At 44.2% G+C, this 25,067-nt stretch overlaps 1 protein-coding gene across 1 annotated transcript in view; it reads right to left on the reverse strand.

Moving 5' to 3' along the window:
- Positions 1-304: 304 nt before the first annotated feature.
- The window catches only part of oprl1 (opiate receptor-like 1), a gene marked incomplete at its 3' end in the record, with an annotated part of 83,803 nt that continues 59,040 nt past the window's right edge, over positions 305-25,067 (reverse strand). The window contains exon 6 of the mRNA XM_083975350.1: positions 305-858. Within this exon, the coding sequence (XP_083831476.1) occupies positions 305-858 (554 nt within the window). The remainder of the gene's footprint in view (positions 859-25,067) is intronic.

A 25,067-nucleotide genomic window follows, 5' to 3' on the forward strand; every position in this document is an offset into this window, starting at 1 on the left:
CAGACCAAACACTCTATAGAAGTGATTGCTGTCGGAAGATACAACTATTTAAGACTTATATTAACACAAACATTCACCTTACTTCTGCTTTAATAAACTCCTAAATCCGTTTCCTTTCGACTCCATCGTCCTCCTCCTCTTCTCCGACCCCCCCGCCCCAGGCCAGTCTTCTCGTTGGGGGGCGGGGGGGCTCGTGCCGCTAGAGCGCCGTGATCTGAGTCAACTCTGTGTTGGAGTTCCCGGTGCCCTGAGTGTCTCTCCTCTGGGGGGGCTCGACCCCCACCAGGGGCAGCTCCACGCCTAGTCATGCGGGATTAGGCATGCCCCCCCCCGGCCCCCCACCGCAGCCGTCGCCGCCCTTGCAGCTGTAGGCGGCCGCCACCTCGCGCACGATGCTGCGCATGCGGCCGGACTGCTGCGTGTCGAGGCGGAACGGCGACGGCTGGCAGAACTCGCGGAAGCAGCGCTTGAAGTTCTCGTCGAGGAAGGCGTAGAGCACCGGGTTGAGGCTGCTGTTGACGTAGCCCAGCGCGATGCAGAAGTGCATCAGCACCAGCACGAACAGGCTGCTGAGGTTGAAGCCCAGCGACTGGGCCAGCACCATGATCTGGATGGGCGTCCAGCACACCACGAAGGCCGCCACCACCACCAGCACCATGCGCGTGATGCGCCGCAGGTTACGGTCCTTCTCCTTGGAGCCCGACAGGATGCGGACGCTGCGCAGACGCTTCACCATCAGGCTGTAGCAGACGCTGATGATCGCCACCGGGATGAGGAAGGAGAAGAGGAACACGCAGGTGCCGAAGACCGGGTCCCAGTGGCCCCGCGGTTCGGGCAGAACCACGATGCACTCCACACCTAGAGAGAAAAAGAAGATGGAGGTTAGACAACAGCAGCACAGGATGTATTATCCAGGTTAAAGGAGAGGGTGGTGGACTAAGTTCCTGGGCGTCACCATCAAGGAGGACCTCACCTGGAGTGCTAACACCACAGCGCTTGTGAAGAAGGCCCAGCAGAGACTGTAACTCCTCAGACTCCTCAAGAAACAACAACTCTCTGTGGACTTGCTGGCAACCTTCTATCACGGCGCTGTGGAGAGCATCCTGACATCCTGACATACTGTATCTGTGTGTGGTTCGCCAGCTGCACGGCTGCAGACATAAAAGCACTCCAGAGAGTCATCACCACTTCCCAGAGGATCATCAGCTGCCCCCCCCCCCCCCCCCCCCCCCCCCCCCCTCTCACTGCAGGAACTGTACAGTTCCCGCTGCCTAAAAAGAGCCAGGAACATATTGGGGGACTCATCACATCCTGGTCACCCGCTGTTTGAGCTGCGGCCATCAGGGCTCTTAAAGCAAAAACTAACAGATTAAAGAACAGTTTTTACCCAAGAGCCGTTGCTGCCCTAAATGCCTAGTAAACTGTGCGGGGTCATTCCTATGTTCCCACAGCCTTATGTTCCCACATTTCTAACTTTTGTTGTCACTGAAAATTAGGCCCTATGTTCCCACAGCCCTTTGGTCCCACCATTGGTTGGGTAAGTTTAGTAAAAAGACCCGGTAGAGGCCAGACAGGCCAGATAGAGAGAGTCCAGATAGGTAGAGAGAGTCCAGTGGGAACATAGGGCTGTGGGAACATAGGCATGGACCCAACTGTGCAATAGGTATGGTGTGTCTATGTGTGTGTATTATTGTTTTTAATTTATTGTCTATTGTTGCTGTATTTTTGCACCTGGGATTGCGACCAATTTCGTTGTGCTTGCACAATGACAACAATAAAGTCTATCTATCTATCTATCTATCTATCTATCTATCTATCTATCTATCTATCTATCTATCTATCTATCTATCTATCTATCTATCTAAAGGCCGCGTGCAGGGTGAAATTAGGAGCTACGACCCCACGAGGAGCCAAACCCTGGTGCCAAATAAAACCATCACAGCTTCAACAAGTTCAATTTCACCTCTGACAAACCCGATAAAGCAGCCGAGATGCTCAGAGACTGGATGTGATGCAAATGCATGTCCAGAAATAAACCTTAATTATTTATACATTATGCAATTAAACTGGGATAAGACCGACTTTGTATGTTAATGGAACAATGTGGATGATATTTGAATACTAATGTGTTTATTAAAAATGCTAATTATTACTAAAGCAGATTAGACAGGGATACTAATAATAGACCTGAGGCTCAGGGAATGGAGAGAAGAAAACATGGCCGCTGCTGCAGAACGACAACAAAGGTATCAAAGGATAAAAGAGGAGTTAGAGAAGAGAAGAGTGGGTTTTCACAGGGAGACGGGTTTAATCAGTTTAATCAGTTTAATCATAATACAGCAGCAGCAGCGGGAGGAGACAGGAAGATAAATGTGTCTGGACCTATAGAGAGATAAGTAGTGACAGCTGAAATAAAAGAGGATGAATGATGAAGCTGCTGAAATGTTACGAGAATGAAACAAAACTCTGGAGACTCAGGAATAAATCTCATCATCACGCAGAGGAAGCAAAACTAGAGGATGAACACAAGGTTGGTGCTAAACATCATAGACCAGAGTCCACGTCCTCCTCATTAAACCTGCTTCGGTCAAATGAAAGGCAGATGCTGAGTTTGGACAGTGGAGGAGAGTCAGCGGTGAAACAGTGATGAGCTGCAGAGTTCCTGAAGCTACATGTTTAGATCAATGTAGCGTGTAGCGTGTAGCATGTAGCACAGTGACATGCTTTAAACTCATGCGTGATATATTGCTTTTATACAACGTTTACCAATTATGACAATATGAAAGAGGAATACACATCAATTTCATGTAGTTTTCTTGAAGCAGAATAAAAATCTGTTCCCAGCTGTCCAGACGTTAGCTCCAAGTAGCTCTGTCACTGCTCAGTCCCCTCTACCATTGTTAACCCTCTGGAGGTGAAAGTTCACCTTAAACATGTGAATTCAACTACTTTAGTCCATTTTTTAACATCGTAAAAACATCAACTGTCTTTGGCTACGGACTGCAACAGTCCGTTGTCATGGATACATGACAACAACTTCCATTCATACCAGTCATACGTGCCTGAGGCGGAGTGATAGCCTACGCTGTGATAAGGCTTTAGAATAGTAGCCGTGGTATATGCTCATTATACCACGGTTAACAACCAATCAGATCGCCGGATTTCACCTTTACGTTTTATAATTACATTTAACCCTAACCCTTTTTTTTGAAGTTTCCAGTTACAACATCATACACACCAGATCGTTTCCATGAAGATCTTCATGAATTCAGATGAACACATTATGGAGCGCTGTAATGACCTAGAGACCAAACCTTAAGGTGGTGGTGTAACAGGAAGAAGTCCTGGAAAAACAATGTCACTTCCTGAGAGGTGACGTTCAGGAACGTAAATCCCAGAAACCAGAGTTTTCCCAGATCTCCCGGTTTCTGGAGTTTGAAGTCAGATCTTTACATCGGTCCTCAACAAAGAGCTTTAGTGCTACTATCGTACTACGGTACTGTATCTGTATTATTATTCTATTGTACTGTAAACTGAATGCTGCTATTTTATAACATGATTTTGTTTTTATTTATTGTTACTGTATTTGCACCAGGGAACATCTATGTACGGGACAACGGATGGAAATCAGCCTGTGGCTACAATCCGGCTTGTTTACAATTTTTGTGCTTCGTTCATGAACATGCACTGTCCCACCTCAAATAAATTGAATTGAATTGAAGGTATTTGATTGGATTACTGGTTATAACCCTGTTCTTAACATTTATAAAACCAAGAGCATTTCATTTGGGTCGAATTACCCTTTAAGCTCCAGTCTCCAGATGGATCTAATCCTTAATTTATTGCTGTTGAGCAGGTAAGAGACTAAAGCCCTCGAGGGAACTAGACTCTAATCTGTCCTGGTCGAAGCAGAAGATGGAGAAACATTTCCACAGTCCAGAGATCGATGCTGTCACTTCCTGACAACATCCTAGGCTGTGTAATATCTGGGAACTGTTCCCACTCAGGAGTGAATGGAAAGTTTTTGATGTTATTTAAATGTAGAGTTATGTCTGTGTTTATGCAGCTGCTGGAGGCGTTGACTGTCCAAGGCTAATTTCCCTCCGGGGACAATAAAGGTTATATTGATTGATTGATTGATTGATTGATTGATTGATTGATTGATTGATTGATTGATTGATTGATTGATTGATTGATTGATTTTGTTGTGTCTAATGATTGATAATTCTTGTTTGTTTGTAAAATATTTTTGTATTAGGTCATGCTGATGCTCTGATTGTGTATTCTTATTCTTAAATGAACCGATCGATCAAATGAAAACGGCCCTTTAAGACCTCACGTTTACATGTTGTCAATCAGCCAATGAGCTGAGACGACGCTCGTCACCACCGTCCTGAGTTAGCATGTTAGCATGTTAGCACTGTAGATTAGAAGCAGTTGACTTGGAAGCAGAAGATAATTCAGTTCATCACAGTGACTGAGTGTAAAGACGAGGACCGCCGTCATGACGACCAATCAGATCAACAGGAAGATCGTGAACCTCCATCAGAGTTATGAGGGAAACCATTTATACATTGATGAACAAACATGTATGGCTTAGATCAGCTGATGAGACTGTACCTGAGGACTAAAGACTGGTCCAGGTTCCAGTGTGAAGGAAGTTCAGTAAAACTGAAGCCGCAGCTCTGGTAAAATAAAGGTTTACTACAACTACTACTACTACTACTACTACTACTACTCTGGACATCCAGAGTTACAGAGCATCAAGTCCTGAGCTGCTGCAGCACTTTAACACTTTACTGCTGAAACCACAGAAACCTCCTGTAGCTACACGCCACACACACTCTGCTGCAGCTAGTCCTGCAGGGGGTTTAACCCTCTAGGCGCCCGAGTTTATTTAGGAAAATGTTAAGTTTGGATTTCAGGATTTCACAAGGCTGTAGCTTTTAAGTGGTCAGAGATAAATCTATGGTGTAAATTAGAAAAATATTCACAATGACCTAAAGTTTGTGATAGGAGTAAATGTACTCATCTAATTTGCATATTGTGACGTCGCCGGGTGGCAGCCCCATTGGATTACGTGACTTCCAGTAAAACTGAATTTTGAACATATTTAGCCTACACAGGAAAAAGAATTATATTGACATCTCATCCTCAAAGTAAAGGAACACGGGTCTGATTGGAGCACATTTACAGTCCTAGAGGTTTAAGACTAATGTCAGGATTTTAGCAGAAAGAAGAAAGATTCAGATCTGTTCAAGTCCAGAAATCAAACTGAATCAGTCTGATCATTAACCTTCATTAACAACATTCTGCATCGCTCCGCTGCACCGCTGCAAACTAACCATCCTCTGTTTAAAGAGGAGGCTCCACACACACACACACACACACACACATATATATACTGTATGTGCATTTCCACATTATTTGAAATATGACATGATAAATCAAGCGGTTGGTTTTGCAGCACCTTTCCAACCCATGATGCATCGCCTCCGGCTGTAAAACCAATATAATGCCATAATGTTTTTGTTTTGAATTAACCCTTTAAAGTGTGTGTGCAGCAGCGGGAAGATAAGGCAGCACACACACACACACACACACACACACACACACACACACACTAGAAGGACTTGATGTATTATATTATTCCATTTGGTTGAAGGTTTTATCAGATGCATAAACACTGTGCAGCGTGTGGGCGTCGCCGTAGTAACAGCTCCATCCCAGAGCAGCTGCAGCTCATCACCTTGGTCCTAAACGTCTGTTAATGTGTTGAACAGTTCATCAAGATGAAACAATCTCCTAAAGACATAAAGTTACACATGAAACACTCTTTTAATCGTCAGTATTTTAATCCATATCAGTGTATTATTGTAGTTTTCTACAGTTTCAGAGTGAAAAGAGAAACAAAGCAGCAGCAGCAACAGAACGGGAAACCAGCATCATGTAATAATGTAAAACATTTTCACGTCATTATGTAATAACGCTGCATTTTGTAATAAAAATCATTAACACAATATGTAATAAACTTAATAAACTTTGCCGCATTTTGTAATAAGTTGTTACATTTTGCATCAGTTATTACAAATTGAGCGTGTTTTATGCACATTTTTATAAATAAAATGTAATAATTTGGTGCATTATGTCATAAACCACCAACATGGACGTCTGAATTAGAAAAAAAAACATGAGGACCATCAGAGCAACACAGTACCAGCATGAATCATAATGAATTCATTCCTAAATACAGTTAAACTAACCCTAAGTAGGATGTCGTGTCATTCCGACTATTCCTCCCTCCTACGGTCGGAATGACGGTTTTTTTAAACATTTTCCAGACAAACGCTGTAAAACAGCTGCTCTGCCTGTTTTTCTTTCTTCAGAGAAAATTATTCACACTGTGAGAAACCTATGACGTCATCTAACATTCAAATATCACACACACACACACACACACGCGCACACTCAGTCAGTGTGTTATTGTGACAGGAAGTGATAACAGCTCTTGACTGAATCCTCCTGAGACGCCGTCTCCTCAGAAATGTCACTTTGTCTAGTTGACCTCTTCTCTGCTGCACTAACACACACACACACACACACACTCACACACACACACACACACACACTCACACACACACACACACACACCTGAACACGTCTCAGTTATCTTGTCATGCACTTGACATGAGACATGACAGTGTGTGTGTTGTGTGAAGAGCAGAGGAAGCTGAAGATGCAGCAGCACTACAGCCTGGTGAAGGAAGCTCCGCCCCCTTTAGAAGCACCGCCCCCCTCGTGAAGCTCCGCCCCCTTTAGAAGCCCCGCCCCCTCAGAAGCTCCTCCCCCTTTAGGAGCTTAAGTGTCTGATTCCTTCTGTCTGGGACGACACATGCTGTTGTTTAAAGGGTTAATGCTGTTTCTTCATGTCAGAGTTCACTGAGCCGTTGTTCAGTCAGAAGCTAAGTCCAAGTCAAGTCTCAAGTCTTTGAGGGGTGAGACTTCATCAAGTCTCAAGTCTTTGGTCACGAGTCCAAGTCAAGTCTCAAGTCTCTAAAAAATAAAAGTCTCTGTCTCTTCTGGTTGTAATGACCCTTTATCATCTGCTGCTATCCGCTCTACTCTACTACTGCTATATCTAAGAGATTCAAAGCATTTACAGTAGGTTATTATCACTCCTTTATCTATTAGCAACAGTATTGATTAGTTGTTTATTATATGATCACTTTAAACAGGATGTTGCAATATGAAGAAAACAATGAAAGCTCCTTTAAAGGAAACTGTTCTGAGCTGCTCTGTCCCTCTGCACCGGCCTTTTCTCTTTGTTGCTTTGTTGAATTCAGAAAACCCTGATGAACAACATTCTTCCTCCTCTTCTTCTTCCTCCTCCTCTTCTTCCTCCTCCTCTTCCTCCCCCTCTTCTTCCTCCTTCTCTTCCTCTTCCCCCTCTTTATCCTCTTCCTCCTCCTCCTCTTCCTCCTCCTCTGCTGCCTGTGTGTTTTTTGTTTTCATCTCTTTCTTTCTTTCTTTCTTTCTGTCGTTTCTCTCCTCCCTGAGTTGAGGCTTTTATCTCTCTGGTTCAGATCATTTTCTCTCTTTTCATTTTCCTCTGACTCTCTCTGCTCTGTGTTTTTTTATTGCCTCTGTATTTCTCCGTCACTTCATCTTTCTCTCCTCTTTCTTCTGTGTTCTTCCTCCTTCATCCCCCCCTCCTCTTTTCCATCTTCCTCCGCTCCCCGGTGTTTTTCTCTTCCTTTCTTCACCGTTATTATTCTCAGATGAAAATAACTGTGTTCAATCATCTTTTCTGAAGCTCTGCTGTGTGGTTTTTTATTTCTTATTTCCGCCGCTAATCTCCTCTCCCCTTCGCCTCTTTCATTTCCAATCGCAGCCAAACAGCGCTCTCCTCTCCTCTCTGCTTTCCTCCTCCCTCCCTTTCACCTCTCTTCGTTTTATACCTCTCTTTCTTTCTTCTCCTCCCCCTGCAGCCTCCATGTTCTCTCTGAGCAACAATAGTCGTGTTTCTGCAGAGATTGGATCGTGTTGGGTCTTTAAACAGCCTCAGATCAGACGTTAAAGACCACGATACGATGATAAAACTGCTGCTCCACTGGTTCTTTCCTTCATTTCACTGGGATCTTTAGAGTCCAACGCAGCTTCACATTCACTTTAGAAAACAACGGCTCATTACAACATGTTGACAGCTACACACTGTTTTATAAAAATTCACCTCAGGGCTGTATTGTTATATGGACATATACGTATATATATATACATATATTGTTGTAACCGAGCGTCAACTTGGGTCTCACGTCAGACTTTGAATTAGAGACACAACTACCATAAAACATTATGATAAGACATTAAACTGGAAACCTTCAGATTCCTTCTGTTACACCTACAATGTTAGGAACATACAGCCTGGGGTGAATTTGACTGGAATTGTCCTTTAAAGGAGTCAAACACTGTTCAGAGGAAGAGAAAGTTCAGTGTGTTCAGCTGCTTTCAGAGCCACACACACACACACACACACACACACACACACACACACACACACTGATGTAACGTGACAGTCAGTGTGAAGCAGCAGTAGTTTATACAGTAACACTAATAGTGTATGACATTTGTATGTTTACAGCTCGTGTGTGTGTGTGTGTGTGTCCCTGGGCATCTGTGTTTTCTCTTTGTGCGCACACTCAGATAGTTGTGTATGTGTGTGTTCAGGTTGAGTGTGGAGACGTGTGCTCTGTCTTTGTGTGTGTGTGTGTGTGTGTGTCTATCCTGAGGTGATACAACAGTCGTCATCAAACACACACACACACACACACACACACACACACACACACACACACACACACACACATTAGTTCTCTGCTCCATGAGGTTGTGTTTTAGTGTTTCAGCTGATGAACTGAACCTCATGAGGAGTTTAGAGTCTAGTTCATGTGTGTAACACGACTCTAAGTCCAGGCTGCAGCTCTGAGTGTTGTTGTTGCTCTGAGACTCTTGTTGTGTTTGACTGTTATTAAAGTGCAGACTGTGTTAGACTGGTAGTCAAGACCACCTGAACCCAGACCAAGACCAAGACCAGAGAATATCAAGACCAAGACCAGAGAGTATCAAGACCAAGACCAAGACCAAGACCAAGACCAAGACCAAGACAAGACCAAGACCAAGACCAGAGAATATCAAGACCAAGACCAGAGAGTATCAAGAACAAGACCAAGACCAAGACCAAGACCAAGACCAAGACCAAGACCAAGACCAGAGAATATCAAGACCAAGACCAGAGAGTATCAAGACCAAGACCAAGACCAAGACCAGAGAATATCAAGACCAAGACCAGAGAGTATCAAGACCAAGACCAAGACAAGACCAAGACCAAGACCAGAGAATATCAAGACCAAGACCAGAGAGTATCAAGACCAAGACCAAGACCAAGACCAAGACCAAGACAAGACCAAGACCAAGACCAGAGAGTATCAAGACCAAGACCAAGACCAAGACCAAGACCAAGACCAGAGAATATCAAGACCAAGACCAGAGAGTATCAAGACCAAGACAAGACCAAGATCAAGACCAAGACAAGACCAAGACCAAGACCAGAGAGTATCAAGACCAAGACCAGAGAGTATCAAGACCAAGACAAGACCAAGACAAGACCAGAGAGTATCAAGACCAAGACCAGAGAGTATCAAGACCAAGACCAGAGAGTATCAAGACCAAGACCAAGACCAAGACCAAGACCAGAGAGTATCAAAACCAAGACCAGACCAAGACCAGAGAGTATCAAGACCAAGACCAAGACCAGAGAGTATCAAGACCAAGACCAGAGAATATCAAGACCAAGACCAGAGAGTATCAAGACCAAGACACTACCAAGACCAGAGAGTATCAAGACCAAGACCAGAGAGTATCAAGACCAAGACCAAGACCAAGACAAGACCAAGACCAAGACCAGAGAGTATCAAGACCAAGACCAGAGAGTATCAAGACCAAGACAAGACCAAGACCAAGACCAGAGAGTATCAAGACCAAGACCAGAGAGTATCAAGACCAAGACCAGAGAGTATCAAGACCAAGACAAGACCAGAGAGTATCAAGACCAAGACCAGAGAGTATCAAGACCAAGACCAAGACCAGACCAAGACCAGAGAGTATCAAAACCAAGACCAAGACCAAGACCAGAGAGTATCAAGACCAAGACCAAGACCAGAGAGTATCAAGACCAAGACCAGAGAGTATCAAGACCAAGACCAAGACCAAGACAAGACCAAGACCAAGACCAGAGAGTATCAAGACCAAGACCAGAGAGTATCAAGACCAAGACCAAGACCAGAGAGTATCAAGACCAAGACCAAGACCAGAGAGTATCAAGACCAAGACCAAGACCAGAGAGTATCAAGACCAAGACAGACCAGAGAGTATCAAGACCAAGAGCAGAGAGTATCACGACCAAGACCAATACCAGAGAGTATCAAGACCAAGACAAGACCAAGACCAGAGAGTATCAAGACCAAGACCAAGACAAGACCAGAGAGTATCAAGACCAAGACCAGACCAAGACCAGAGAGTATCAAGACCAAGACCAGAGAGTATCAAGACCAAGACCAAGACCAGAGAGTATCAAGACCAAGACAAGACCAAGATCAGAGAGTATCAAGACCAAGACAAGAGAGTATCAAGACCAAGACCAAGACCAGAGAGTATCAAGACCAAGACCAAGACCAGAGAGTATCAAGACCAAGACCAGAGAGGATCAAGACCAAGACCAGACCAAGACCAGAGAGTATCAAGACCAAGACCATGACCAGAGAGTATCAAGACCAAGACCAAGACCAGAGAGTATCAAGACCAAGATACTACCAAGACCAGAGAGTATCAAGACCAAGACCAAGACCAAGACCAAGACCAGAGAGTATCAAGTCCAAGACCAGAGAGTATAGAGACCAAGACCAAGACCAGAGAGTATCAAGACCAAGACCAGAGAGTATCAAGACCAAGACCAAGACCAAGACCAGAGAGTATCAAGACCAAGACCAAGACCAGAGAGTATCAAGACCAAGACCAAGACCAGAGAGTATCAAGACCAAGACCAGAGAGTATCAAGACCAAGACCAGAGAGTATCAAGACCAGACCATGACCAGAGAGTATCAAGACCAAGACCAAGACCAGAGAGTATCAAGACCAAGACCAAGACCAGAGAGTATCAAGTCCAAGACCAGAGAGTATCAAGACCAAGACCAAGACCAGAGAGTATCAAGACCAAGACCAAGACCCGAGAGTATCAAGACCAAGACCAAGACAAGAGAGTATCAAGACCAAGACCAGAGAGTATCAAGACCAAGACCGGAGAGTATCAAGACCAAGACCAATACCAGAGAGTATCAAGACCAAGACCAAGACCAGAGAGTATCAAGACCAAGACAATACCAGAGAGTATCAAGACCAAGACCAGAGAGTATCAAGACCAAGACCAAGACCAGAGAGTATCAAGACCAAGACCAAGACCAAGACCAGAGAGTGTCAAGACCAAGACCAGAGAGTATCAAGACCAAGACCAAGACCAGAGAGTATCAAGACCAAGACCAAGACCAGAGAGTATCAAGACCAAGACCAGAGAGTATCAAGACCAAGACCAAGACCAGAGAGGATCAAGACCAAGACCAAGACCAGAGAGTATCAAGACCAAGACCAGAGAGGATCAAGACCAAGACCAAGACCAGAGAGTATCAAGACCAAGACCAGAGAGTATCAAGACCAAGACCAAGACCAGATAGTATCAAGACCAAGACCAGAGAGTATCAAGACCAAGACCAAGACCAGAGAGTATCAAGACCAAGACCAAGACCAGAGAGTATCAAGACCAAGACCAGAGAGTATCAAGACCAAGACAAGACCAAGACCAAGACAAGACCAAGACCAAGACCAAGACCAATACCAGAGAGTATCAAGACCAAGACCAGAGAGTATCAAGACCAAGACCAAGACCAGAGAGTATCAAGATCAAGACCAAGACCAGAGAGTATCAAGACCAAGACCAGAGAGTATCAAGACCAAGACCAAGACCAGAGAGTATCAAGACCAAGACCAGAGAGTAACAAGACCAAGACCAAGACCAGAGAGTATCAAGATCAAGATCAAGACCAGAGAGTATCAAGACCAAGACCAAGACCAAGACCAGAGAGTATCAAGACCAAGACCAAGACCAAGACCAGAGAGTATCAAGACCAAGACCAGAGAGTATCAAGACCAAGACCAAGACCAGAGAGTATCAAGATCAAGACCAAGACCACAGAGTATCAAGACCAAGACCAGAGAGTATCAAGATCAAGACCAGAGAGTATCAAGACCAAGACCAAGACCAGAGAGTATCAAGACCAAGACCAGAGAGTATCAAGACCAAGACCAAGACCAGAGAGTATCAAGACCAAGACCAAGACCAAGACCAAGACCAGAGAGTATCAAGACCAAGACCAAGACCAGAGAGTATCAAGACCAAGACCAGAGAGTATCAAGACCAAGACCAGAGAGTATCAAGACCAAGACCAAGACCAAGACCAGAGAGTATCAAGACCAAGACCAAGACCAGAGAGTATCAAGATCAAGACAGGCCAAGTTAAGACTAAGACCAGTTGAGCTCAAGACCGAGACCAAGAACGAGACCAAAAAATAACAACTAGTTTCACCATATTTTGCTGTTCCACATGAGTTGTAGACCGTGAGAGGACGAGCGCCAACACGTCTGTGTCACTAAATACATGTGATTGGAGATTTAATTCTGGAGCAGTTTTTACCAGATTGTAATTGTAACTGATTAAAAACAGGTTAGACTGGGAGTGACGCTGCTCTCTGTAGCGGCTTCACCATGACAGAGAGGAACAGCAGAGCTACTGACAGCAGGCTGCTTCACTGCTTCATACTGTCAGTCTTCATCTATGACTGAAGGCAGGAGTGGAAGTCTGCAGGTGTCGACATGTCCCCATGAGCTGACGACATGAAGAGCTAAGAAGAAAAATTAACCAACAGTATTAATGGGTCAGAGTTGTTGTTATGGGTTACGGGTTAAAAGGTGAATCATGTGCATATCTAGTTAGAACCTTTAACATCCTCTCACATGTTTGACGGTGGTGACGGCTGTGAAGTCAGAGCTGGTGTCAGTGAGTGAAGGATGTACTGTAGCTACATGGTGTGTTGTGTTGTATAGAAGCTGCTGCTCCTCTGACTCCAGATGTGCTTTTTGTTGTAACATGAGTTCAACACTGCACAGAAGAATCTTTCCACATATTTTTATATAACTGCAAAATGCCATCGAAGGTTGTTGTAAATGAAATGCAGCATGGCTGAGAGTTTAGAGCAGTAAAAGGCCGAGTGGCAGCTGATATAAGGACAGAGGATTCCTGCCAGCTCACAGCCATGATGCCGGGAAACAAAGCAGGAGGTAAATATAGAAGCAGTGGTGATTTATTACAAAGCAGCGGTGGAGGTTCTGCTGCTGTAAACCAACACTAGACCGGACCGACCTGGGCTGTAAACCAACACTAGACCGGACCAACCTGGGCTCTGCAGCAGCTGAAGCTCCGATAGCAGCAGGACTCTCTGGCTCTACAGGCTCTCTGTTAGCACCATCTCCCTCATCCACACTAACAAAAACCATCTCATTAAGACTCGAAGACTCGTCATCAAACCGGAGTAACGACATGGGACACAGCAGCTCGTTACAGCGTCGGTATCACTGCTCTTACAACAACCAGCCCATAAAACACACAACAGCTGCAGCAGCGTTAACCATGACGGCTGCTGCAGCAGCAACACTGTATTAGTTTATTTGCCTTTGTAATTACTCATTCATAAGTTTCCATCCAGTAGATGTAGAACTTCTCTGACAGCTGACGTCAAAGCCATTGACTGTAAAGAGAATGGACGTAGCACTGTGACGTCTGTTTTGTGCCTCTACTACGGGGTTTGAACGGCGCCATCTTGGATTCTAGGTGGAGTCTACTTTCCATATTTGGAGAGGTGCGGCGGTTAGCCGGCTGAGAACCCGCCCACTGAACTCAGAGCAACCAATTAACGTCCGGTAAACTGTCTATGAACCTGTCACTCAACGTCATTTATGCACCAATGTGAAGCCTAAACACTAAAACAGTTGTGGGACAAACACAGTGTTGACGGAGGTGGAAACTATCGCTAGAGACCAAAACAATAAAAATGTACCAGGCTGTAAATATGTTGTTTTAAGCTGTAAAGTCGCTATTTTAACATGGGGCTCAATGAAGAGTTGCTCCCATCTGGTCCCAGCCCCTAGAGGCCGGACGGAGAACTGCAGCTTTTTGAACGAGGAAGTGGTCTTCACTTGTAGAACCCACAACTCCCTCCTTGGTTAAAGCTCCAGCTCTGAGACGATCCGGCTCAAGAAATGTCGTCTTTCCTCATAATCCACTTCTCTAAATCCAGTCAATCAACTGATAGTCACAAAAATATCTCATATTATTGATTATTGATTGATATTGTGTTGACTATGTTAATATCTCACTATTAATCAATCAGTAACAACTTCCAGCCCATACAATAAAGGCATTCTATCTATCTATCTATCTATCTATCTATCTATCCATCTATCCATCCATCCATCTATCCATCCATCCATCCATCCATCCATCCATCCATCCATCCATCCATCCATCCATCCATCCATCCATCCATCCATCCATCCATCCATCCATCCATCCATCCATCCATCCATCCATCCATCCATCCATCTTACATGAATCTGCTCTATTATTATTGGATCACTCAGAAAAACAGTCAGCCAATCAGAGGAGAGGCTCAGAGCCTCCTCCTCTCTTCTGATTGGCTGACACTGACTCATTGTTACCAGAGCTCCAGACAGAAGCTGAGAGAGAAGATGGGAAACTGGACTCAGACGTGTTTTATGTCTTAAAACCACAAACTTCTTCCATCAAAACTGAGACTGAACATAAATAAATGAGATACTGAAGGATACAGGACATTAAATGTTCATAAATGTCCTTAAAACTCTGCCCTCATCAGAATATCTATGAATATGCAAATATGTTCCATTTCAAGAGTTAAGGCCAGAAACTCTCTGTGTCTGTGTCCTCAAAGTTAAAAAATACGGTTTTGTTTTTGGCCATAATATTATAGTTAAACTAGAAAATTTCCTCTGGGGAATTTTGAAAGGCCCACGGGGCTACTGCCGGTTTTACCATCTCTGTCAACATGGGAATCAAACCCACGATCTTCAGGTGAAGACAGAGCTGATCAGACAGACTGATATGGAGGAGCTGGAATCACATTAGGTTACCTGTGTTTATAAACATGTTAACGAGCGCCAGGTGGGTTGTTTATGAAGTTAACGAGCTCTGGCCTGAGGATCAAAGAGGTTACCACGGCAACTGGAGGTGGTTACCACGGCGATAGGGCCCCCCCCAGGCTGAGGCAGACAGAAACGTGGAGAACTGCTAAGACTATAAGGATTATGACAATGGGCCAATTTGCCAAAAATGTTGAACTTCCTGGACTTGAAGACTTGACACATAAAGAGAAGCTGTTGGTGTGACACACTGCAGCGTAGTAACACACCTCCACACGTCTTCTAGTCTTCTGGGAGGATTAACGCAGCAGCTCTGGCTGACAGCAGCCTCTGTCCTGCCTCCGTGCCCTTGGGCAAAGGCTTTTGACCCCAATTACTGATGTGACTTTCCCTGCAGCTGCCGGGTCGTAGAGCCGCTCTGTCCCTCTCTCCGTTTGTTTGGAGAAGACAGGAAGAGAAGAGGAGCACGAGTGGAGGAGGAGGAGGAGGAGGAGGAGGAGGAGAGAAACCTTGATTATCCCTGAATATCAATCTGCTGCAGAGCTGCAGCCACACAGGAACACACCGGTAAACAAACCAGCTGCTGATTAAACTGGAATGGGAGGGGTGTGTGTGTGTGTGTGTGTGTGTGTGTGTGTGTGTGTGTGTGTGTGTGTGTGTGTGTGTGTGTGTGTGTGTGTGTGTGTGTGTGTGTGTGTGTGTGTGTGTGTGAAGGTGAAAGTGAACACACACCAAGAACAGAGGCAACAATGGAGGTGTGGAAGAAATGAAGAGGAAGAGAATGAAACACGGCAGAGGAGAATGAGATCAATGAGAAGAACATGACTGAACATGAATCGATGCCTCAATGAGACGTAAATTAAAAGCATGAGGTCATGATGAGATGAGACGACACGCTGCAGCCCGACATCAACATGATACTAACCTGATATAAGTGAATACAATAAAACCTCATGATTGAATGCAGATGAAAGTTAAGAAGAAAAGAGATGAGATGAATAAGAGAAGACGTGAACAAACTGCAGATACAGAGACTCAGAGAAGAGAAGAGAAGAGAAGAGAAGAAGAGCAGACTAATAAAACCATGATCAGATTAGACCGCGGCTTCAGGCGGATTCTGGATCAATAAGGAACCACTGAGCAACACACTCCTCCAGGCAGCACAATACACTCCTCCACGTCATATGAGTTTAGTTTTTTACCGGACATGGCTGTCATGCATGTTCGTGCGCTGCTCTGTGTGTGAGTCGATGATGGAGAAAGAAGCAGCGCTATGCGGAGAGATGACTGATCGGATCGATGTTGCACTGGTCAAAAAATCTATTCATGGCGTCATGACGTAATTTACTGTTGATGCCACCGTCAATTGACCACGTAAACTCTAAAATAAATATTGCACAAGCCTGCGCTCATAGAACATAAAGAAGCTGAAGGCCGTATATTGTCAGATACAATCATTTGCAAACATAAAAGACATCTTGGACCGGCTCATTTCATAATAACGTGGCTGCTGGCAACTTGACATAATTAAGCAATATTACCCTCGCAAGCGCCTCGGTCCTGACCGCATCACCGTCGTGCTCAAATTACGTTTAAGCACACCCTCGAGGGTAATATTGCGATTATACAACAATTACCAACAAAATAAAGCGTATAATTAAATAAATATTCATGTTGATGGACGTTTTAATCTCAAAATTTAAAGTTTTTTGCGAGTGTGCTTCCCGTTTCCATGGAAATAAATGGGGTCTGACTAATAACTGAAACACAATCAGTCACGTCAGTAGACTCCTATGTGTAATGGAACCTAGTTCACCTCTACAGCAAATAGTCCAAACCTTAGTAACGACCTAGCAACAGAAATGATTTTCTAGTCCCAGATGAGTGAACGTTCATGTTTTAACGCGGTCTCGGACTTTCCCGAACTAAATCAACACTGCACAAACTCGCCCAAGTTATAACAAAGATGCCGTTTTTTTCCTTTCACAGATGTAGCTTCTACAACCGCAAACTCTGAGTCTGCATGTAAATGAAGTTATAGCGCCGTGTCGCCGACACAGCTGATAGAGAAAGACAAACGATTACTACAGATTATTTAAAAGCAACAGAGAGGGAGAGAGAGAAACATACAGGTAATCACCTCCGTTTTATCCAATGAAATATTCAGCTCCAGGACATATTTAAAAAAACATATTCACCACGATCACAACTTGTGTCTCTCCGACTTTGTAACGTTACACACATGGGAGGGAGACAATCCTCTCGGCTGTAACGGGGAAGTTTACAATATATTAACAAAATATAAAATAATTGTTCCATAAATGTGACTTTGGCAGCTGACAGGAACAACCTACAGGAGGTCAATGTAGTTTGTGATTTATTTTCACGAGTAATAACGTTTTTTTTAAATCCATGTTGCCATGGAGATGTGTAAACAACATGACATGGCGAAGTAATATTTTCAGTGATGAGTCAGCCGTGCTGTAATGCTGATTTGAGCACGTTCTAAATGTCTTATTGACCAATCAGATTGCTTGGTCGGAACTACTTGTTGTATAATAACTAAGTAAGTCTGCTGCTTTGCAATTAATAAAACTCTACAAACAAACTGAAACTCTTTTACTTTTTACGCATTTTGGCGTGTGTGAAATGTGCTGCAGCTGTTTTAAAATCTAATGTGTGCAGTGTCTCGGCGCAGCTTGAAATGTGCATCAGTCATGTGACTTTGCTCTCCGCCAGGCGACTTCACTGTGTTGTTCTGATGTGATTCTGCAGAGAGAGAGAAGCTTCTCTCCACTCGGGGTAGATGTCGCTGAAATCTCTGATTTCGTTTTTGTTTGTTTGTTTTTTTAATAAAATTCAAATTGTGCTCGGACTCGGAGGGAATATTTTCACCGGACATTTTGATCGGTGGGGTTAGAAAATACCGGACTTCTGCAGATTTTACCGGTCAAAGTCCGGTGATTACCGGACAACGGAAACCCTGCTCCACATAACACAACACACTCCTCCACACTGCAAAAACTCAATATCTTACCAAGAATATTTGTCTCATTTCTAGTCAAAACAAATCTCATTCTACTTAAAATCAGACTCATCACATAAAAAGCAGCTTGTTTTTAGACACTTTTTACTTCTTTCAAGCAGATTTTCACTTGAAATAAGTAGAAAAATCTGATAGTGGAGCAAGTTTTTCTTTCTTATTACAAGCACAAAAAACTTGCTTTCACTGGCAGATTTTTCTACTTATTTCAAGTGAAAATTAGTTTGAAACAAGTGAAAATGATCTAAAAACAAGTTAATTTTTAGGTGATGAGTCTTATTTTAAGTGGAAAGAGATTCGTTTTCACTAGAAATAAGACAAATATTCTTGGAAAGATTTAGAGTTTTTGCAGTGCACGTAACACAACACAGTCCTGATGGTGTGAGTCCAGCACCAGTCTGACTCACTCCCTCACCACTTTTATAAACAATAAAGGTCTTTGAACACTGAGTCAGTTTTTTTCTCATGCGTGTTTCGTATCCGTCATCCGTCAAAAAACGTTACACACTAGGCTCCTTGCACACTGAGTCCGTTGCGTTTTATTCACATGCGTTTTTATTTTGTGTTCCAAATTACGGAGAGGGAGACAAACATCGTCATGCGGTGATGCACTTTGTGGTTCTCTCACTTGTTGAGAAATGAGAGAGAAACATTAAAGGGACATATTCAGCTCATTTCTGCTTCTTGACATGGGACCTTGATGTCTAACAGTAACGTTAGTAACAGGCTTTGGTCAGAAAAACAGCTGGTTCTCTACACACCAGTTTCACAGCCCTGCTCTAAACGCTCGGTTTAGAACCGTCGCTCTGGTAGCTGAGGTAACCATGGTAACCATGGGAGCGAGGGCTTGAATATTCACATCACCCGGCTTGTGATGTAATAAGCCGGGTGAAATTAAAATGGCTTGTTAAGAGACACATTTTCTGACTATGGCAGTTTACAAAATGTTGATGTAGTTGTCAAAACTGACGTTTAAGGGGTGAGGAGGCAAATACACACTAAAGCTATGAGAAAGTGAGTTTTGCATAATATGTCCCCTTTAAAATATTGTGTCCATCCTGAGAGGATGCAGTAGCGAGGGGATCTGCTGCTTGTTAATGAGCAGGAACTATCATCATCACTTCAACTGTTTATTATAGGATGTCAGTGGTCCAGTTTGAAAGATATTGATCATTAGCTCACACATTAAACAGAAGACGGACAATTTCCATGATCCCGAACAGCGGCTGGCGCACGCACACACACAGACACACAGACACACACACACACACACACACACACACACACACACACACACAGACAGACAGACACACACACACACACACACACACACACACACACACACACACACACACACACACACACACACACACACACACACAGACACACACACACACACACACACACACACACACAGACACACACACACACACACACACACACACACACACACACACACACACACACACACACACTCAGCAGTGATCCCCGCCCCCTCTCTCTCCCCAGCCTCTAAACTCTGATGTGATTGGTCAAAAATACGTCATTAAATTGAACCTGTTCCGAAAACTTTAATGACGGACTAAAGTTTGTGACTCGGTGTCTAAACATGATCGACACAACATGAGGTCCAAGTTAGTTTTTGACGTGCGGCAATTTCAGACCAAAAAAAATGGACTCAGTGTGCAAAGACCTTAAGTCTAACCCACAAACAGCAACAGGGAGGATGAATAAAAGATGGATTCAGACAGAGATCTGAGAACTTCTCAGCTTCTCAGGCTCAGAGGAGAGAATCAATCCACATCTATAATGAAGAACCTGACCACAGCTTTAAGAAACTGAAGCACAGTCTGATAAAAACCTGCCAGGAAGCCAGTGAAGGGCAGAGCAGAGAGGAATAACAAGCTTCTCTCAGGTGGAGTTAACAGTCTGGCTGCAGCTACAGCTACATACAGATACATATCTCCTGTATGTGTGAGTGGGAGAAGAAGGAAAGCTCTAGAGGAGACAAAGCTTCAAAGCTTCAACCAGGTCTGTGAGGCTGAAACAAAGAGGAGGTGAAGTCAGAGGAAACTGGAGAGAAGGTGGAGAGAGCTCCATCAGAACACCACAGAGGTTTCATTTCTGTCCATGAAGCAGAAGGAATAACGGGCCCAAGGCTGCAGCAAAGAAACAAGTCAAGTTCTTTGCAGATGATGTTGTCCTGTTGACCATGGTTAATAAAGTTTTGGGAGAAACAAACTGCAGAGAATAGTGAACGTGGCCTCTAAGATTTGAGGGAAGTCACAGAAACATCTGAGCTGTCTCTGTGATGAATTAATTAGAAGTAAAGCTGCTCCTCTCATCCCATGTACAGCGAGTTTGAGCTGTTGTCTTCGGGGAAGCGGTTTAGACGACCGACGGCAAGGAAGAACCTCTACAACCAGTCCTTTGTCCCAGAAGCTGTCAGCGCAATAAATAAGACCAGAATGCGGTAGCTAGGTAGCGAGGGGTTTCCCTGCACAGCAGCTTCGTACTGTGCTGTGCTTTATGAAATTACTAAATCATGTACTTGAATGTGTGATGTGTGAAGTACAGTTGCTGCCATAGTCTATTTTTATATATTTTTCTATCCTTGAAATGTTTTTTATTGTGTTATTATGGCCACGGGCAATCGCACCGGGCACTACTGTTATTGTGTGGATTTTTTCTTATTATTATTATTTTTCCACTTCCGGCCGACTTTCGATTCGCAAATATCAAAACGTGCGTCCTGATCGGGATCGGTGTGCTATTACTTTTCTCAACAGTGTACGAATTATTCGCGACGTAAGTCGCGAAAAACTGCGCAAAATTTTTGCATGTAAGTCAATGGGACGGGCGAAAAAAAAAGACCGAAAAAGACCAATCATCGGAGTTTAACAAACGTCTACTGCTCAGGCATACTTTCACCTAGAGACTCCATTTAAACTTTAAACAGTAGACACAAGTCTTGTGTATTGTCGTATTACTCCACGTTTTGATAGGTCATATAGTTTTTGATCAATCCCTGTTCAATGACCATGATCATTTTTGGAGAAATTATGAGATTATAATGGGTGTGTATTGGACGGAACGTTCGTGTCAGAGTGCGTGACATCGTCGGTTAGAGTGGGAGAGATGCCAGAAAAACTCCAGATTTTTTCTCTTTCCAAACTCGGCCCGGCCACAATTTACACTCTACACACATAATTTTTTCAGAATTTGTAAGACAAACTTGTCCTGTCACTCATCATCTGCTCAAAATATCAGAGAGACTTACAGAATTTAAACTCTGAGCCTCTAAGTGTGGCCACGTCTGTCTCTGCTCCTCATTGACTCCAATACAAATATTTTCTGAGAGAAGCAGAACGGCCTGATGTTTTAAAACTGCCAGCGTCTCCAAAATATTTACTGTAGAAACACCAAATCGTACCAAAATTTTCAGTAAGTCCTTAGAGCAACGTTGATCTGTGTTTTGTTCTGATAGGAGTTACCGTTTTGTCATGCTAAGCCTAAATGTGAGACCGGTGCAGAGGCAGAAAATGGCTCTTTTTCTCCACGTTTCTGTCTGTCTCAGCCTGGGGGGCCCCTATCGCCGTGGTAACCACCTGGAGTTGCTGTGGTAACCAGGCCAGAGCTCGTTAACTTCATAAACAATCCACCTGGCGCTCGTTTAAATGTTTATAAACATTGACACAGCTAAATCAGACTGACACAGGATGCAGCTCATAGTCTCACACACACACACAGACTCTAGAACCAGCTTCATGTGATTACAGTCACACACACACACACACACACACACACACACACACACACACACACACACACACACACACACACACACACACACACACACACACACACACACACACACACACACACACACACAGGTAACATACAAATACACACATACCCTCCTCTCCCACACTCTAACACACACAGGTAACTTCATGTGATTATACACACACACACACACACACACACACACACAGGTAACTTCATGTGATTACACACACACACACACACACACACACACAGGTAACTTCATGTGATTATACACACACACACACACACACACACACACAGGTAACTTCATGTGATTACACACACACACACACACACACACACACACACACACACACACACACACACACACACACACACACACACACACACACACACACACACACACATACAGTTAACCTAATGTGGTTACAGCTCCTCCATATCAGTGCTTATAGAAAGATGATCATGTGTCTGTCTGATCAGCTCTGTCTTGACCTTAAGATCGTGGGTTTGATTCCCATGTTGACAGAGATGGCACAACCCGCAGTAGCCCCGTGGCCCATTCAAAATTTCCCGAGAGGAAATTTTCTAGTTATGTTCTGATGTTGTGAGACACGTCTATGGTGGTGAAACCAAACAGGAATTTACACTCTGTGGATAATAAAGTTGTCGTATTCGTATTCATATTCGTATTCGTATGAACCATCAGCTCCATGATGCAGCTCGGTGTGAGGCCGAGGGTCTCTGCTGGGGGGGGGGGGGGGGGGGGGGGGGGATCTCAGCATCTAGTTGATGAGTCAGTGATGGACAAGTCCTACGACAAGTCTGAGTGTCTGGCAGAGAGGAGGAGGCCACAGAACCACAGACCAGCACCAGGACCGCCAGTGGTTTCTACCACATCAGATCTAATCTAATAACAAACTGAAAGCTGTTCAGTAATCTGATTATTCCAGCTCTCAGAGCCACTGCAGGTTCAGGCCGGTTCAGGCCGGTTCAGACCGGTTCAGACCGGTCCATCATGTGGGAGTGGAGCGGTGTGAACCATCTGCAGATCAAATCACACAGAAACTTGGAGATGTGCAATAAGAAAACAGAGCTAGAAGAACGAAGCAGCTTCAACACACGACTAACAACCTGTGGTCTAAAGTCTAAAGTCTGTTTACACAGCGACACATAACAGAGCTGGAACTTCCTCTTTATAACATTTATAACCAAACTCCCTGTTATTCATCTCTTCCCCTTCCTCTCCATCCCGTCTCTCATCAGTATCCTGCTCTTTTCTGTCCTTTACGGTTTAATTCCATTAAAGTCTTCATCTTTCTACAGAGAATCATTTATAATCTTATATCTCAGTGAAAGATGGAGCTTCACTGCAGCCTCGACCTGCTGCACATCTGTGATGAAGAGACAATGAAACATTCATGAAGCTGAAGGTGAAGGAGGAGTTCAGTCTGTCCTATGGACGACCAGTCACGCTGCTTTTCTCTTTTCTCAGCTTTGTACCTATAGCTACAGACCATAATCATATGGGACGTTCAGGGCACCTGTTACCGTGGCGACCGAGCTGAATTCTTTGAATGTTTCTGGCCTTTTTAGGCGACGAGCTGCATCTGTAGCTACGTTTGTCACCACGACGACGACTGCCAGCCAGCGCCGTCACTTCACTTCACTTCACATAAACACTCATCACACTCACACAACCTTATAAGGCAAACGCACTGCCCCGACACACACACACACACACACACACGCACACACACACACACACACACACACACACACACACACACACACACACACACACACACACACACACACACACACACACACACACACACACACACACACACACACACACACACACACACAGCTTGCTCCCCTGCAACACTTTCCTATTAATAGTCGACTATAACTCAGTCCATGAGTGTGTGTGTGTGTTAAATGAATGTCTGAGTGAGATGATGTACGGCAGCACACACACAGACACACACACACAGACACACACACACACACACACACACACACACACACACACACACACACACACACACACTGCAGGAAGACTCAGCTGCTCTACTCAACAGAAAGTGATGATGATGAGCAGCCAGAGGAGAGAGGATGAAGCTGCTGTTGTTCATCAGGTGTTATTAGTCCGTTGTGTTGACTCGACCAGAACATCCTCAGTTTCTCTTTCTCAGTTTGCAGCAGAAACGACTTTAAAAAGGGTTTTTTTCTTCTCTTTGAAGGTTAATTACTGTCCGTCCTCTCTGGCTGTAAGTTAGAGTAGCGGTGTGGATGCATGTGAATGACGTTCACATCATCTTGCTGCATGTGCAGGATTGTCCAGTGGTCTGTTTACTCCACCAGTCTTTTAACTTGATGTTCTTTTTGTACTCTATGTGTTTTTATGTATGCAACATGTTCCCTGTCTCCGCGACAAATTTCTCCCTGGTGGAGACCAATAAACTAACCTAACCTAAATCCCCTCAGAAACAGAAGCCTCCTCATTGGTTCTCTCCTCTATTAGACAGTCTGCTCCTTTACCAGACAGTCTGTTTCATGAAGCATCAGTCAGTTGGGACAATAGGGTTGTGAAGGATAAACCGATGCGACCGGATATACGGTTTAACAGGTGAGAGATTGGGCTGTAGCCTATCGGTAGCAGCCTCCTGAACCGATACAGATCAGCCATGAAGTCCTAGATGAATCTGTTGTAGAGTCATGGATCGGTTATCGCTACGGGCCAGAGTGCCGAGCCGTTAGCGGCGTCTTTAATAACTCATAACTCAATCAACGGGCCACGTAAAAAACTATTTTTTTCAGCGAATATCTTTGTTACAACACGATTCGCTAACTGGAGTAGTTTCATGTTGTGTCGGGCCGAACAACGGCCCTCA

The sequence above is a fragment of the Trachurus trachurus genome, assembly GCF_905171665.1.
Source record: "Trachurus trachurus genome assembly, chromosome: 7".
NCBI lineage: Eukaryota > Metazoa > Chordata > Actinopteri > Carangiformes > Carangidae > Trachurus > Trachurus trachurus.